Source organism: Drosophila innubila (genome assembly GCF_004354385.1).
Source record: "Drosophila innubila isolate TH190305 chromosome 3L unlocalized genomic scaffold, UK_Dinn_1.0 0_D_3L, whole genome shotgun sequence".
Classification (NCBI taxonomy): domain Eukaryota; kingdom Metazoa; phylum Arthropoda; class Insecta; order Diptera; family Drosophilidae; genus Drosophila; species Drosophila innubila.
In genome coordinates, this window is record NW_022995376.1 from 1,682,289 (window position 1) to 1,697,640 (window position 15,352).

General features: G+C 31.2%; 2 protein-coding genes and 1 non-coding gene across 3 annotated transcripts; 1 reads left to right on the plus strand and 2 right to left on the minus strand.

The window, feature by feature from the left end:
• Nucleotides 1-618: 618 nt before the first annotated feature.
• Nucleotides 619-3,481, minus strand: LOC117787724 (major royal jelly protein 1). Its single transcript, XM_034626324.1, has 2 exons — nt 2,629-3,481; nt 619-1,205 (listed from the first exon to the last, which is right to left on the minus strand). Exons 1-2 carry the CDS (start codon nt 3,476-3,478, stop codon nt 910-912), a joined length of 1,146 nt encoding a protein of 381 aa, XP_034482215.1. The 5' UTR covers nt 3,479-3,481; the 3' UTR covers nt 619-909.
• A 5,084-nt stretch (nt 3,482-8,565) lies between these two features.
• On the minus strand, nt 8,566-8,637 carry Trnac-gca. Its single transcript has one exon. It is a non-coding gene; the product is annotated as a tRNA-Cys (tRNA).
• Nucleotides 8,638-10,262: 1,625 nt separating this feature from the next.
• On the plus strand, nt 10,263-14,796 carry LOC117787973 (major royal jelly protein 1). The gene is made up of 3 exons (XM_034626616.1): nt 10,263-10,709; nt 12,784-12,980; nt 14,201-14,796. Exons 1-3 carry the CDS (start codon nt 10,263-10,265, stop codon nt 14,742-14,744), a joined length of 1,188 nt encoding a protein of 395 aa, XP_034482507.1. The 3' UTR covers nt 14,745-14,796.
• The last annotated feature ends 556 nt before the right edge of the window (nt 14,797-15,352 follow it).

Here is a 15,352-nt window from a genome sequence, read left to right on the forward strand (position 1 = left end):
TTTAAAATTTTGAAAAAAATATTTTTTCTAAAAAGTCAAAGGGGGGAGTACATGATTTTGTCGGAAAAATATCGAAAATAAAATTAAGTTTATCATTTTTAAATGCAAAATCAAATAAGAGATTTAATAATGACGAACAAGACATTCCGCATGAAAATTGGCTAATTTTTGACAAAGTTATGCCACTTTGAAGTTTTGAAATAGGTATTTTTTGTATTTTGGCTGTTTTGCTATGGCTCTTAAAGTGGTACTACCTTTAACTTATGTATGTAACCGTTGAGAACAAACGCTGACTTATCACCTCGCTGAATATAATATTTGAGTTTAACAGCAGCTCTTAAAGCACTTTTGTGTTACAATAAGGTAATTGACCCCAAAAAATAAACAAAAATTACCTTAATCAGCAAATTTTACGAGTGCGAGTAAAATGTTGAGTAGCTGTAATCAAGCATGAAAACGAGTTGAATGCACTCATTTTAGTCCATTGAGGCGACAATTGAGTGGCAGTTGAATAAACTTGAATTGCCAAGCAACTAAATCTGAATAGAAATCCTGAATGTAAATCCATTCATATGTGTTGAAAGAGAAGTTGAGTGAGCTTAAGAAATACAATTATAATTTTAAAAAAATGAGAACTGTTTATTGCTTAAATTAAGAACAATAACAACAACAATAAGAGCGAGTTAGTAACTAACTAAAGTTGCTAGCTTATGTACAAAATGCGAAATACATTTACAGTATTTTTCCAACATCGATTCTTGGACATTTTCAGTTATTGCCGCAACTGCAATTTCAGAAGCTTTTCCAGCAAAGCCAGCGCAGTGACAGCAACAACAACTGTGTGTGTGTGTGTGTGTTTTTGTGTGTGTGTGAGAGTGTGTCATATGTGTGGTTTTGTTGTGCCTACTACTACCAACAGCCCTGCATATGGTTGAGCTGCTGAATTGCCCCGCATCCGATACGATTTTGCATATAATCCGGGAAATTACTTTGTAGCACACGCATCGTATTCCGTTTGTAATCGGGCACCGCATGGGTGACCAGCTGGCAGGTCTGACTGCGATACACGGGCTTAAAGTTGCTCTCCGCGAATGTGGAGTTCGTGTCCCAGCGATACACTTCGGCATCGCCCTCATTCCGGAAGAATATCGCCGAGCCATTGTCCGTGCCAATGATGACCATGCGACTCGGCTTTCTGCCCAAATCTGAAAATCAAATAAAACATAAAAATGCTCAATTAAAAATAGGTTTCATTAATATTTAGCTTACACTACTGAATTTTTTTTTTTCATTTAATAAAAATCTTCATACAATTAAAACTTTCCTAAAATTAAAAAAAAAAACTCTCCAAAACTAAAAACAATTTTTTTTTTTTAAATAAAAGATTGTTTTAAAATGAATGTTTTGGAAAGAAATAAAGAAATTTGCCTAAAAATTTGAAATTTTTCTTATATTTAGGAAAATAAATGTATAAATTTTCGAAAATTGATTAAGATATTCAAATCTGAAAATCAAACAAAGCATAAAAATGCTCAATTAAAAACAGGTTTCATAAATATTTAGCTTACACTACTGAATTTTTTTTTAATTTAATAAAAACTTTCATGCAATTAAAACATTTCTAAAATTAAAAAAAAAAAAAAACTTTCCACAACTAAAAACAAATTTTTCTTGAAAATAAAAGATTGTTTTAAAAATCAAATTTATGGAATGAGATAAAGAAAATTGTCTGAAAATTTAAAGTCTTTCTTATATTTAGGAAGAAAACTGTTTAAATTCTCGAAAATTGATTAAGATATTCATATCTGAAAATCAAACAAAACATAAAAATGCTCAATTAAAAATAGGTTTCATAAATATTTAGCTTACACTACTGAATTTTTTTTTTCATTTAATAAAAACCTTCATACAATAAAAACTTTCCTAAAATTGAAAAAAGAAAAACTTTCCAAAATTAAAAACACATTTTTCTTGAAAACTTAAGCTTGCTTTAAAATTAAATGTTTTGGAATCGATTTTCTATAATGTAGAATTCAGAGTAAACGGCTTTTTAAATTGAGAAATTTGCCTAAAAATTTGAAGTCTTTCTTTGAATTTGAAATTTGAAAAACACTGTTTAAATTTTCGAAAATTGATTTTAAATTTTTAAACAAATGTAGACGCTCTTTTTTCAAAATTTTGAAAAGAGTATTTCTTAAAATAAGTTTGAATTTCCGAAAATTCCGACAGAGTCTTGTAAGCCCTAGAAAATGTTAATAATTTGAGAAAATTTCTTACATTCAGTGAGCAAGGCCATTAGATTATGAAAGTTCTTTTAAATGTAAGAAATTTTCTTATAATACATCTTAATATTTAAAAAACATTTTCAAAATTTTGAAAACATTTTAAAGTTAATTTTTTTTTAAATGACAAAATAAAGAAATATCAAAAAAAAATGTGTATATACCGGCAGGATTAGAAGTTTTTTCCTAAATTTGAAAAAACACACACAAAATGAAAGAAAAAACTTTAAAAAGTTTTAAGTTTTGTCTACTATTTTTCGTTGCGATATTTAAAATCTAATGAAGAAATTCCACATTTTTGAGAGCAATATTAGGATTATATATTTTAAGAGTGTAGTTAACTTACCCAGAATGCGTCCATCTGCCACACCGCTACGCAGATATTCCGACTTCAGGGAGAATAGTTTGCTGGTGCTCAGATACGTAAAGTACAGCTCCGTAGAGCCGCAATCGCGGCGGATCAGCGCAATGTAGAGCACGTCACGGGAACGACAGCCGGCAGAGACGGCTTTGGGCAGTACCACACGAAAGCCGCGATCCGCTTGAAGATTGTAGACAATAATCGCACGATTTGCGGCATCGCTGACATAGATGAAACAACCGCCATCGGGAGCATAGTCCACAACCAGATACTGCAGCCGGGAACTGCTGGAGGTAAGACCCTCCAGCGAGACGGTCTTCAGCACCTTGCCGGTCTTCACCGACATGGCGACCACTTTCGGAGCACACTTTCGCACCGGTGTCTCCAGCGTGTTGACAATGCCCGTGTCCAGCACCCAAAGCACCTCATTCTGATCCACAACGAGATCCACAACGGATTGTAGAGCCTTACAGTTGCCCTCCTCCTGCAGATCCCAGCAGGGATATGGCTTAAAGGTGGTCGAGCAGGTGCCCGGCTGGATGGTGGTCTTGACGAGAGTGGCCGGCACACCTTTGCGATAACGTGGCAACGCCAGATAAATGGTATCACCAATCAGTTGAGCACGTGTCGCAATCACATTTTTGGCTATATATTTGCCGGAACTCTTGAACAATGACTTGGTGCTGGCACAGGGGAACTCAAATTGCCCGCCAGTCCACTGTATAGGCTGGGTATCCGAGTGTGCACGATCTGGCGTCCATAGTCCATATTTGGTGCCCTGACTGTCCGCCTTATAGGTTAGCAGAATCAGTAGAAGCCCTAGATATAATCTCATCTCGCTTTGGATTACTTAATGTGCTAACTGAATGTGAACTTGGCCAACTTTGCGGCTTATATAAGCCCATAGAATCAAAGACGTGCTGCTAGCCAATTTCTCAGTTTACAAAACACATTACTCTATTTTTTATTTGGAGGGCTGGAAGAACCTTGACAGTCAAAAGTGAAAGAAAAACAAACAAGCAAACTATTCAACTACTTTTTATGCATGTAAGTGTGTGTGCGAGTGTGTGTGAGAGTGTGTGTGTGAGTGTGTGTGCACAGTTGGCAGCCAATTGCATTAAAAATAATTGAAATAATTCACGCGCAGAAGCCGCTGAAATGCAAACAACAGTGGGCATTCAAATAGATCACATTCATCTGCATAGCTACAGTGGAGCTTGCCTAAAAAGAATGCAAAACTAACAAATTTTAGTTTCAAGCAACGGGGTATCAAAGTTTACATTTTATTAAAATATAGTTATCTAGCTTTATGTTTAACCAAAGTCTAATTTGCTCAGACGTATGAAAGGAATTTTCTTATATTTAATTTCTGTACAACAATGTTTTTCGGTTTATTATTTTTATTTTAAAATAATAAATGTTGTAAACTTTGATTTTTGAACACGTTTTTACACAATAATATTTGCTCTTCAGGGCTAAAACTTTTAAATATGATTTTTAAATCCTTCGTTTTCAATACAACAAGGCTTGTTTATATTATTTTTTTTTATGGAATTAAAAAATAATTTCTACCCATTACTAAACCATTATGTTTTTTTTTTTATGTGTTTTTTTATTGTCAAACTATAAGCAGCCGACACTTAAGTATACTTTAAATAAAAAAAAAATATTTAAAAAATAAATTTAAGTATTACTTTTTATAAAAAATATAAATTTCAAAAATGCAACTTATATTTTCAATAAATGTAAACTTTAAAAATCATTACAATTTAAATACAAACGCAGAAAAATGTAAATAAATAATGCAGTAAAATCAGGCCATAAATCTATTTATAATAATTATTTAAAAAAAAAAAAATTTCTGTTAATTGTGAATAACACTGTAAACAGAAAAAAAGTAACAAAGCTATCTAAAATTTTATTTTTCCATGTTAGATTTTTACATAATAAATTTAGTTTTTAATGCAGTTTATTAAACAACTTTAATTAGAAAATATAGCAAAGTTTTTCAAACAGGAAAGTACAATTCCTATAATTTAATTTCACTCTTTTTACTGCGCAGTATATGTACCCAAGTTCATCCCATTTGGTGTCTACTGTACCACATGCAGCGTAAAGTGAATTGAATTTTATTGCAGTTGCTCACATGCACAGCTGGAAGTTGGCCTATATAGTACGAATAAGCCAGATAAGTGCCTGATGATTGCATTTGGTCAACATCAACATCGTTATCAAAATATTTATGGCTAATTGATGTTGATGCACTCGAAATTATCCTTGTGATGAGCTCACAACTTTAATCAATTGATAAATGACTCAAATGATGCTTGAAATACACACTTCAGAAGCAAGAGAAATTGGCAACTACTCAAAGAAGGAAGAATAAAGAAATTGCAGGGGTCTCATCAAATACACAGGAAGAAAACGCATAGTGAAAATAAATTGTGTCATATTTATTTTTACCATATTTAAAAAAAGTTTCTTAGTTTGCATATAAGTTAAATATGTCTTATGTTATTTGCAATTATATTATTTAAATAATATTTTTCATATGTTATTTTTATCAGAATTAATAAATTATACCATTTATACAAAAGTTACTTACGTTATAATTTTTAATAAGATTAATTTCAGGGATTTGTATAGCTTATTTAAATATTCTGATAAAGTAAGAAAAAGTTTATTTAATTTAAATATGTCACAATTTAAAATTTACTTTGCAAGCTATACAAATTTAGCTTTTTTTATTTGCAATATATAATTAAAGTGCACAGATTTAAGTTTATCCAAAACCATACCTAACGGTTAATCATAAGAAAAAATATAGTTCAAACAATCTGTAAATATTAAAGTATCAGAACATTTTTTCTTTGTGTGTAGGATGAGCTTCCAATATTATTAATAGAGTTAACTTATCATGTGAATGCTTTAACTACAGAAAATCCTTCGCAATCACAGTAGCTGCAGGCAGGAACTCACACAGATACACACACACATACACACACGCACACACAGTGGCTGCCCAAAGTTTTCGAACAACGCGACATGTTTGGCATGCCAAAATGTCCAACCACCCCTCCCCATAGCCCCCCGCATATGTGTTGGCAGCAAAAAACCGTTAACTCCCTGCCCACACTTGTGGTGATTTATATGCCCACTTTTCCACACACACACACAGCAGGAGGAAAAAATATTGATGACAGTCACTTCCGGGCTTCTTTTCTTACATAATTTATGCAAACATTATCTCCTCCTCGGGGCAGATAAAATGAGACAGACAACGAGGATGAAAACTGACCCAACCTGACATTAGACATGACTTTTCCTGCCCCTTTTCCACCCACCACCCACTGCCCGTAGCTATTTTCCCTGCGATTACTTCAACTGTTTTTATTGGCCCGTTTAACGTGGCGTATGCGTCATGTGCAGACCAAGTTTGTCCCACATTTAGATATATTTATTTGTTTTTTTTTTTTGGCAACGTTAACAAAATGCTTGTTTAAAATACTCCAAATATGCCCAATAAAAGTCGCAATTGAATAGCTTAAAACAAGCATGTAATTTGACTGAATTTTCCGCTTGTGTTTTCTATTTTCCTTTGACTTTTGCCAAAACAAATAAAGGCAAAAATATAAGAAAATTGTCTGTGGTCAAGTTGAACTTTCTTTTGCTCCCCCTCCCTCTCTCTCTCCCTCTCCCCCTCTTATTCTCTTTCTCTCTGTTAAATGGGCCGTTCAACTTGCTGACCGCAGCGTTTTTATTTTCCGGGTAGTGGCAAAAATTCACATAAATTATAATAATATTTCAACTTTTGGGCTTTATCTATTACAGGGTATAAGGGCTATTTATGAAGTACATATTTAATTTGCCTTAAAGATGCAACTAAATTGATAATAAAGTATTTTTTTGTTGGCGCCTTCAAGATAGCTAGCAAATAATGGACACTAGAGGGCGGCAGTTAAAAAATTTAAAATTAAATTATTAAAATTATTAATTATTAAAATTATTTTTTTAAAACTTAAACTTATGCCTACAAAATAATATTGCATAATTGTTTAAACATAAGAAAATAAAACACCACTATAATTATTTACTTATAATAAAATACAAATACATATAATCTTAATTAAATTATGTTTTATACATTTATAGGGTAGTCAGCTAGTCGCGTTTTTTTAGTTAGCTTAACTTAGTGCTCATTCTATGCTTTTAATTTATTGTGGCCTGTTTTGTTTTTACTTTCACTTTCGACTTTTTCGTTTTGATTTCAGATTCTTCGACTTGCTTTTGTGTCAGCGTTTGCTTAAAGTTACGAATTGTTTTAATTTATTTCGTTTTTGTGCGAATTAAATGATTTGTCATAAATTAAATGCTGTTTGCATAGCTACGTCATAACTTTGCAGCGGATATTATTATTTTTTTATAAAATAGGAGACTTATTTTGAATCCTTTAAAAAAAAAGATAATAGAAAATAATAGACAGTAATGAGGCTTAAAAAATGTTTTTATTTTTCATACAAAAATTGCATTTAATTCAGCATTTTAAAATTATTTTAAGTAATCTCTGCAATTTTTATCAAAATTGGCTGACTATATAAAGTTCTTGGTGTTCTAATGAGTGTTAAAATAATAACAACAATAGAAGACATGATAAGTTTCTCAATTTTATTAAAACAACATATTTATTTTTGTTTTTTAAGCTATTTTGCACTCTTTAAATCAAAAAAATGCATTTGTATCTAGGCGTCGTTTTAAGATTCTACACTGTAAGCCAAAAATCTTATTATCACGTTAAAAAAAAATATGTAAATTGTAAATTAAAAAAATATTTTTAATTTAAAGATCAACTTTAAATATTTTTCTGCTAATTTTGTCTTATTTAAAAATTAATTATTTTAAACGCATATGCTTCATTTTATCAACCATCAGTGTAAAGAGTATTTAATCATCGACTTGCTTTATCGCTTTTTATGCATTCTTGATTTTATTTAATTTAAATGGTTTATGTGGTTGCATTGCCTTTTGGAATGTTGCACAATTGAACAGAATGCAAATGTCTTTTCAATTTGTTGGCATTTTGTGCATGAGTTTTTGCCACTTTTCTGCAAATTGCAATTTAATTTATTGAATACGAAGTATTTTTTTGCAGCCATTTATGGGCATAACCAAATGCTGTCAATGGCCACGTTTGTTATTTATAAACATAACTGTATATATGTATATGTAAATTCTGTGAAATATTTTTTGGCATTATTTTCTGTTGTTCTTGTTATTTTTATTCTTTTGATTATGGCTTTTATTTATGAAAGCACATAAATATTTATCTACAGCTTGATTCGGACAGCTGATGTCACAACAGACAAGCAAACGCCCACACACACACATTACACCCACTCACACACACAGCACACACACACACACATATATACTATACACATATGTTTATAATATTGCAGATTATCATCAAAATATGGCAGTTTATTGAAATGAATTTCACACAAATTCAATCTGTTCAATTCGATATTTGAACTTTAGACGGAAGTTATAGCTATATTCAATTTCCACTCACTCTGCCCCTGTCTCTGCTAGCTATAAAAGTGTCAATTGACTTGACCCAGGACTCTATTGATCTGTTGTTGGTCCAGCTTTAATTTCGGCCAAATTCAAAGCGTAACTTGGCCATAATTCAATGCACATGCTGTCTCCCTTTTCGACCCTAAACAAAGCCAAATAAACGGATAACCATTGTAAATTCTCACAAGAGCAACAGAGATATAAATAAATAAAGAGAGAGAGAGAGAGTTGGTCAGATAACCAGGCATTTATGGATGCTCACGCATTGTTCGCTGTTGACCTTTGTGTCAGGGGTCAATGTCATGTGCAGCTTTGCCAAATTAATAAACCAAAAAAAAGTCAATTTTAAGGGGGCACCCGGATTTGAACCGGGGACCTCTCGATCTGCAGTCGAATGCTCTACCCCTGAGCTATACCCCCAGTTGAAAAATGCAGCCTTTAAAGTTGTTGTTGATCTCACGAGTCGAATGACGAAAGATAAAAGAATAAGTAAATAAACAAACCAGTTTCAACTGTGTTTGCTTATCGCAAAAAATTATTTTTAATTTTCTAAAAATTGTCAACTTTTTTTGACATTCGCAGTTAACTGATAAATGAAACAGTTAAGAGCACACAGCTACAGCATTAGTAGATAAAATAGAAATTGAACTTAAAGTTGGTCATTGGAATTTATTAAAATATTGGAAGCCTTAAAATAAAGTTTTGATATATTCAATAAAAGTAGCCTTGAATTAATTCTGAAACATTTATTTTTAATTTTCAAAAAGTTGTCAACTTTCTTTCGGCTATCTGAAAAATGCAATAACGTTAAACACATGTCGGAAAACTAAAAAAAAAGTTGATAGACTTTATGGGAAAACTTTTACTTTAGTTTGAAAGGCAAATTTATAGCATTCACCCATTTGAAAAGTCTGTCATATTGTATCAAGAACAAGTATAAGTCTGGTGTGCAATAAAATAAAATATTTAAACTATTTATTTCTAAGATATTGTCAAAGTTCTTTACCAATTTTAAAAATAAATAGAAAAAACCTAAGCTTTACCCTATGAAGTTTATAAAAAAAATAGTATTTTGAAATACAAAATGTTGCCTTACGAAAAAATAAGATTTAATATTTTAATTTGAGGAAATTGTCAGGATTACCAAGCTCTGTTAATAAAATTAATAATACCTTTAACATGAGTAGAATAATTTAAAAAAGAACATTTGTAATTGTTTAATTAAACTTTTTTGACACCTTCTTTCTTGATTTTCGAGGCAATAAATATTAATATTTATTTTCCAAAATTTCTCATATATTTTTATATATTTTTCCAATGAGAACAAGTGTAAGTCATGTGTGAATTAAATAAATAAAGTAATATAAATTTTAACTTTCTAGATGTGCACTTTCTATTTAAAATAATATATTAAAAACAATTCAAAGTTGGACAATGAAACTTGACAAAATTTAGACACATTTTTAAATTTTTTGTCAAAATTTTTTTTTAGGTAAAGCGGCAGTTAATATTTATATATAATTTTCCAAAATGTCTCATATTTTCCCATATTTGCACAACGAGAACAAGTGTAAGTGATGTGTGCATCAATTAAAACAGAATTGTATGAATTTCGCTTGCACACGCGCTGCAAACATATTTCGATGTCAGCTTCCGCAAACTGTTGAGGGGTAGGGGAGTAGTAGGGGAAGAGGGTGTCATGGCGGCTGTGCGCTTCCGCTCTGTCGCAAAATGGCGTGCAGCAGACGTGCTGACTCTACAAATAAGTGTGTGTGTGTGTACTTAAATATATATATATATGTGTGAGACACATGTTTCCTCATGTTTACCAGACGACCTTGCTAACTTGGCCGAGACGCAGAGACGCTTTGAAAACAACACGCGCCACAGAGTCAAGTGTCAAATGTCGAGTGTCCAAATCTGGGCTATAAATATAAATAAAATGTGAAAAGCGCTGTGACAGTTTTACACAATCAAATCAACAGCAGCTGCATTTAGAACTTCAGTCGTCTTAACAATTTTTGTTAACAATTCTATTTAACAAAATGGCCGCCTTGCTGCCAGTTTTATTAATCGGCTTGATTGCCAGCGTTTGGGCTGGTTACAGCTCCTCGCTGGCTGACAACTCTGGCAGCTCGAGCAACTCTATTGTCAGCGGCAGCAAGTGTGATAAGAATCCGCTCGCCGAGCTCACCTTTCAACTGAGTGGCAGCAATCTGCATTGGCCCTGTGATTCTACCAAGAATATCTATGTGCAATCGGGTCGTTATGTGCCCCGAAATGTGATCGTGACTCGGGCACAGTTGCAACGCGATTCGGCATTTGTGGCACTGCCCAGATACAAACAGGGCGTGCCCTTTACCCTCGGCAAGGTCAATTTGAAGAAGGGCGAGTGTCTGGCCAAGATTGCCCCATATCCATGCTGGGCCATCCAGGAGGAGGGCAACTGTCAGGCTCTCCAATCTGTGGTCGATGTCGCTGTGGATCCCAATGTGAGTGCAATTCAATTAAATAAAAACTAAAATTAAAAAAAAAAAATTAAAAAAAATAAAAAAAAAATATGGAAAATTAGTTAAATAAATTGGAAAGACACAAATTAGAGAGTCATATATAGCAATCATAATATACTTATAATAATAAATCAAAAATTGAACAAAAAATTTAGAAAGAATAAAAATCTGAAGCGCTTAATTTGAAAATATAAATTAGGAATTAATATTTGCAATATAAATTGAAAAGGCAAAAATTTAATGAAAAAATATAAATAAAATCGAATAATATTTAACTTGAAAGTAAAAACACAGGATATAATTAAAAATAATTTGCTTAGTCAATAGAAATACATTAAAAATATAAAACCACAAATATTTTATGAAAAATCGCGTGATTTTTGAAAGTCTACATTAAATTCGTATTTAAATTTCGACAAAAAATACTACAAATTAGACAGAAATTATGTGATAGTTTTCATAAAAAAATAAAATTAAGAAAAAATCATTCGTTAAAGCAAAAGTTCCAGTTGAAAAAACAATCACGCGTCTACAAAATACCAAATAAAAATCAGCGATAGTTTTTTAAAAACATAAAAATAAACAAAACTCGGAATTAAAAAATTAGAAATAAATTTTTTTTATTACTACTGTAAGATAAGTTTAAGATAAGTTTCAGTTAAACTCCTAGTACTAATGAAATTTAGTAAAGCCATGTATAAAGAATTATACACAATCTAGTAGTGTCTGCATATATATATTGTGTGGTTCATTGTTTTAAAATATTAATAAAATCTTTATTGGCTCAATACTTTTATAGTTGATTTTTCCAATTTATGCTTTTTTTTGTTCCTATAATTTTATTCTTCGTTTTTATTTCTTTATTTTTGCTATTATTAAAAAAAAAATATTCAGAATTCATATGAGCGACCATTAAATTTGATATTCCATGTACCCAACACATACACACACACCCAGACACACACACTTATACACACGCGTTGGAAAACAATTTGTTTCTTTAAATCTGAAACTTGTGGCGCATTTTTTAACAGTTTTTTGCAGTGCATGCTCGCATTCACATCCAGATATATGCTATATATATTTTCTACTTTTTTTTTGCAACTGGACACCACGAAATTGCTTTTTTAAATCAAATAAACTTCATTGGCAAGTGGCAAGTGTAAGCGCCCCAAAAATAAAGTTGCATCCCATGTAAATGGCATATTTTAAAAGCCACCAAAAAAAAATCTGCCATTTTACACTTCAGTTCAAGGCAAATGCAACTCGTTGAACTCTATAAAAAAGCTGATGAATTTAATTGCAATTGCTGAATTTTTATTTATCATTAATTTTATCAGTTGAACTCAAGTTTAATAACAACTTGTCTATTGAATTTTCTAAAGGGTACACAAGATACTTTAAGGAAAGATATTTTTTAATTTTAGATTTATTTTTATGTATATAAATGTCCTTTAGTTTTTAGAGTTTTGTGAAACCTTAATTATTTATTTCAAAAATTATATGTATGTTGAAAAAAAAAATCAATGATATTCGCATATTTTTAAACTAAAAGAGATTGATAAATATTTAAAAAAAAATCTATGTATATATAAATACTTTGTCTTTATTCATATTATATTCTTAAGTAAAGAATATAATATTTTTGAGTTTCCACAAATTAATAACCGCAACTTTTGGAGGGTATCTCTTAGTCTATCAACATACTCACAATTAAATGTCATAAATAGCAATTTAATTTTATGAATTTGGTCAACTTATGAATATCTAAAGACAAAAGTCAACAAACAAGAGCAATAATAATAATTATAAAAACAACAATAAAACATCAAGTGCTGAGTCGCATTTGTTTATTTATTTGTGCATTGTGCACAATTTGCATAAATTGTTGTAGTTGTTGTTGTTGTTGTTGTTGTTTTGTAAAGAAATGAATTAAAGTGAATTAATGACAAATTCCAAGCTCGAGTCAATTTAAAATTACTTGTAATTAAAAATGCATTTTCATTTACAAGTATAATATTATTTTTTGATTAATTGATATATATGTATTTTATAGGGTTTATTGTGGGCCTTGGATGTGGGCATTGTGAATACATTGGAGCAGCCAATTCGCCGTTGCAGTCCCAAAATCGTGGCTATAAACACGGCCAATAACAAGGTGGTCAAGAGCATTGATCTCAGCGATCTGGTTACCTCCGAATCTCGACTGCAATTCATCGTGGTCGATTACTCCAAGGATAACAAGCCCTTTGTGTAAGTTACAGAAACTATAGACTAGTTTTATTAATAATAAACAACAAAGTTTTTCAAAATATACCTTAACCTGTATCGGTTCCTATGACAGCTATATGATATTATATTCCGATTTTAGTCAAACCTATTGAGAATATGTCCAACTATAACAAAAATGTTATATGTGAGTTGGGATGAGATATTTTAAAATTTCAAAATGTTTTATATACAAAAAATTGATTTTTAACAGAATGATCCTATGATAGCTATATGATATAGTCAACCGATTTTAGCCAAATTTGGTTAGCATGTGTAAGATAACCTTAAATACATATCTTATCAGATTGGTTGAAATCTCTCAAAAATCAAAACAGTTATTCTTACTAAAGTTTTATTTTCAAACAATGCTTCCTATGACAGCTATATAATATAGTTATCGAATTTTCACAAAATTTGGTCAGAATATAAAAAAACATTACCAAAAACACAGGTGGTGAGTTTTGTAAAGATATCTTCTAAAAAAAACACTTTTAATACTAAAGTTTTATTTTCGAACGATCGTTCCTATGGCAGCTATATAATATAGTAATCGAATTTTCAAAAAATTGGGTCAGAGTATAAAAAACATTACCAAATACACAGATCGTGAGTTTTGTTAAGATATCTCCTAAAAAAAATCTAACTTTTTCATACTAAAGTTTGAATTTCGAACGAACGTTCTATGGCAGCTATATGATATAGTGATCTGATTTTAGTCAAATTTGCTCAGGATCTATAAAATATCATTTAATAAAAAAGTTAGAAAACAAAAAACAAACAAAAAACAAAAAAAAATTTCATACTAAAGTTTGAATTTCGAACGATCGTTCCTATGGCAGCTAGATGATATAGTGATCTGATCCAGATGATTTCAACATATATAATGTCTAAGGTAAAAAGACTAATCTGTACGAAATTTCATTAAGATATCTTAAAAAGGGAGAAACTAGTTGACTTATAAATAGACGTGCAGTTGGACTTGGCTATAACGACTCAACTCTTTAATTTATTTAAGAAAAAGAAAATTTCTACTACAAGTGCAACCAAATGAATGCGTTGGAATCGTAATCTTATCAGAGAATGTTTCATTGATAGGCACACAAAGAAAGTCACTAAATGGCAGCTAAATTGTTTTCCAATTGAATTTTAACAAGATTTCACAATTTCTACCTCTCTTTTATACACTCTTTCCACATTAACAGCTATGTAGCTGATGCTGGAGCACGTAGCATTCTAGTCTATGATATAACTGGCAACAAATCCTATCGCATTGTCCTGCCCAGAGCGACAGCTCCCACCAACGATGTGCTCTACGTGGCGTTGACCTCCAAACCCGATGGCACCTCCACACTCTTCTTCAGCTACCTGAGCTCGTCGCGACTCTACTCGATCAAGGGAGAGTATCTGCGAGTCGGTCAGGGCGCTGGCTCCATCATTGATGTGGGACCCAAGCCCTATGGCAAACAGGCTGTACTTTTAGGTGCCGACGGAGGCACCTCGCTCTTCTTCAGATACAAGGGAGAGAATGACATTTATCTGTGGGATTCGGAGACCTGCTTCAAGGCCTCCAATTTGCAGGAGGTGCAACGCGGCGGGGATTGTCGTCTTTCCACACAGGTGCTGCCGGGACACAAGCGTTTCATGTGGGCACTGGAAAGTAATTTCCACGACTTCATCTCCGATCGCACAGGTTGCAATGGCGCCTCCATTGTCCTGCATCCTGTGGTGCGCGAATGCGATGATTAAGTTTTTCTTCATACTCTTTAAGTCTTGTTATTGTATTTAATATAAAGTTGCCGAACTAGATCGCAACTGTTATAAGTTTTAAAATAAAATTTTCAATGTTATTTTATTATTATTTTATTATTTTATTTATCAAATTTATCAAATTTAGAAAATACTTCTTTTTAATTTAATTTTTTTATAGTTGCAAAATGTAAATAAAATTTGCAATGCTTTAACTATTTATCAAAATTAAACAATACTCCTTTTTAGTTAAATTTTTTGTAATTGCAAAATCAAATTTAAAAAGTACTCCATTTTAATTTAAATTTGCATGCAATTGCATAATTAAATTTAATATTAAATATTTTCGGAAAGTCATAAAACAACACTTATTTTTAAATTTTTGTCTATAAAAATCGTAAATAAGTGTTATTTTTATTATATATTTTATTTATTAAAGTCACAAGCTTAAATTTAAATAAAAAAAAAACTTAACTTAAACTTTCTCTATAAACATCGTAAGCAATTGTTACATAATAAATATCAAATATAATAATTGTAAACAATTTAAATTTTGCAATTAAAAAAAGATTTAGTAATAACTGTTTATATGGTATTTTATATATTAA

Excerpts from the sequence above, each read along its gene's own strand:
- LOC117787973 (XM_034626616.1), top strand. The coding sequence starts at position 10,263 with ATGGCCGCCTTGCTGCCAGTTTTATTAATCGGCTTGATTGCCAGCGTT. Across the intron at positions 10,710-12,783 it reads ATGTCGCTGTGGATCCCAAT|GGTTTATTGTGGGCCTTGGA; the intron begins GTGAGTGCAATT and ends TGTATTTTATAG. Across the intron at positions 12,981-14,200 it reads AAGGATAACAAGCCCTTTGT|CTATGTAGCTGATGCTGGAG; the intron begins GTAAGTTACAGA and ends CCACATTAACAG.
- LOC117787724 (XM_034626324.1), bottom strand. The coding sequence starts at position 3,478 with ATGAGATTATATCTAGGGCTTCTACTGATTCTGCTAACCTATAAGGCG. Across the intron at positions 1,206-2,628 it reads GGCAGATGGACGCATTCTGG|ATTTGGGCAGAAAGCCGAGT; the intron begins GTAAGTTAACTA and ends TTTGATTTTCAG.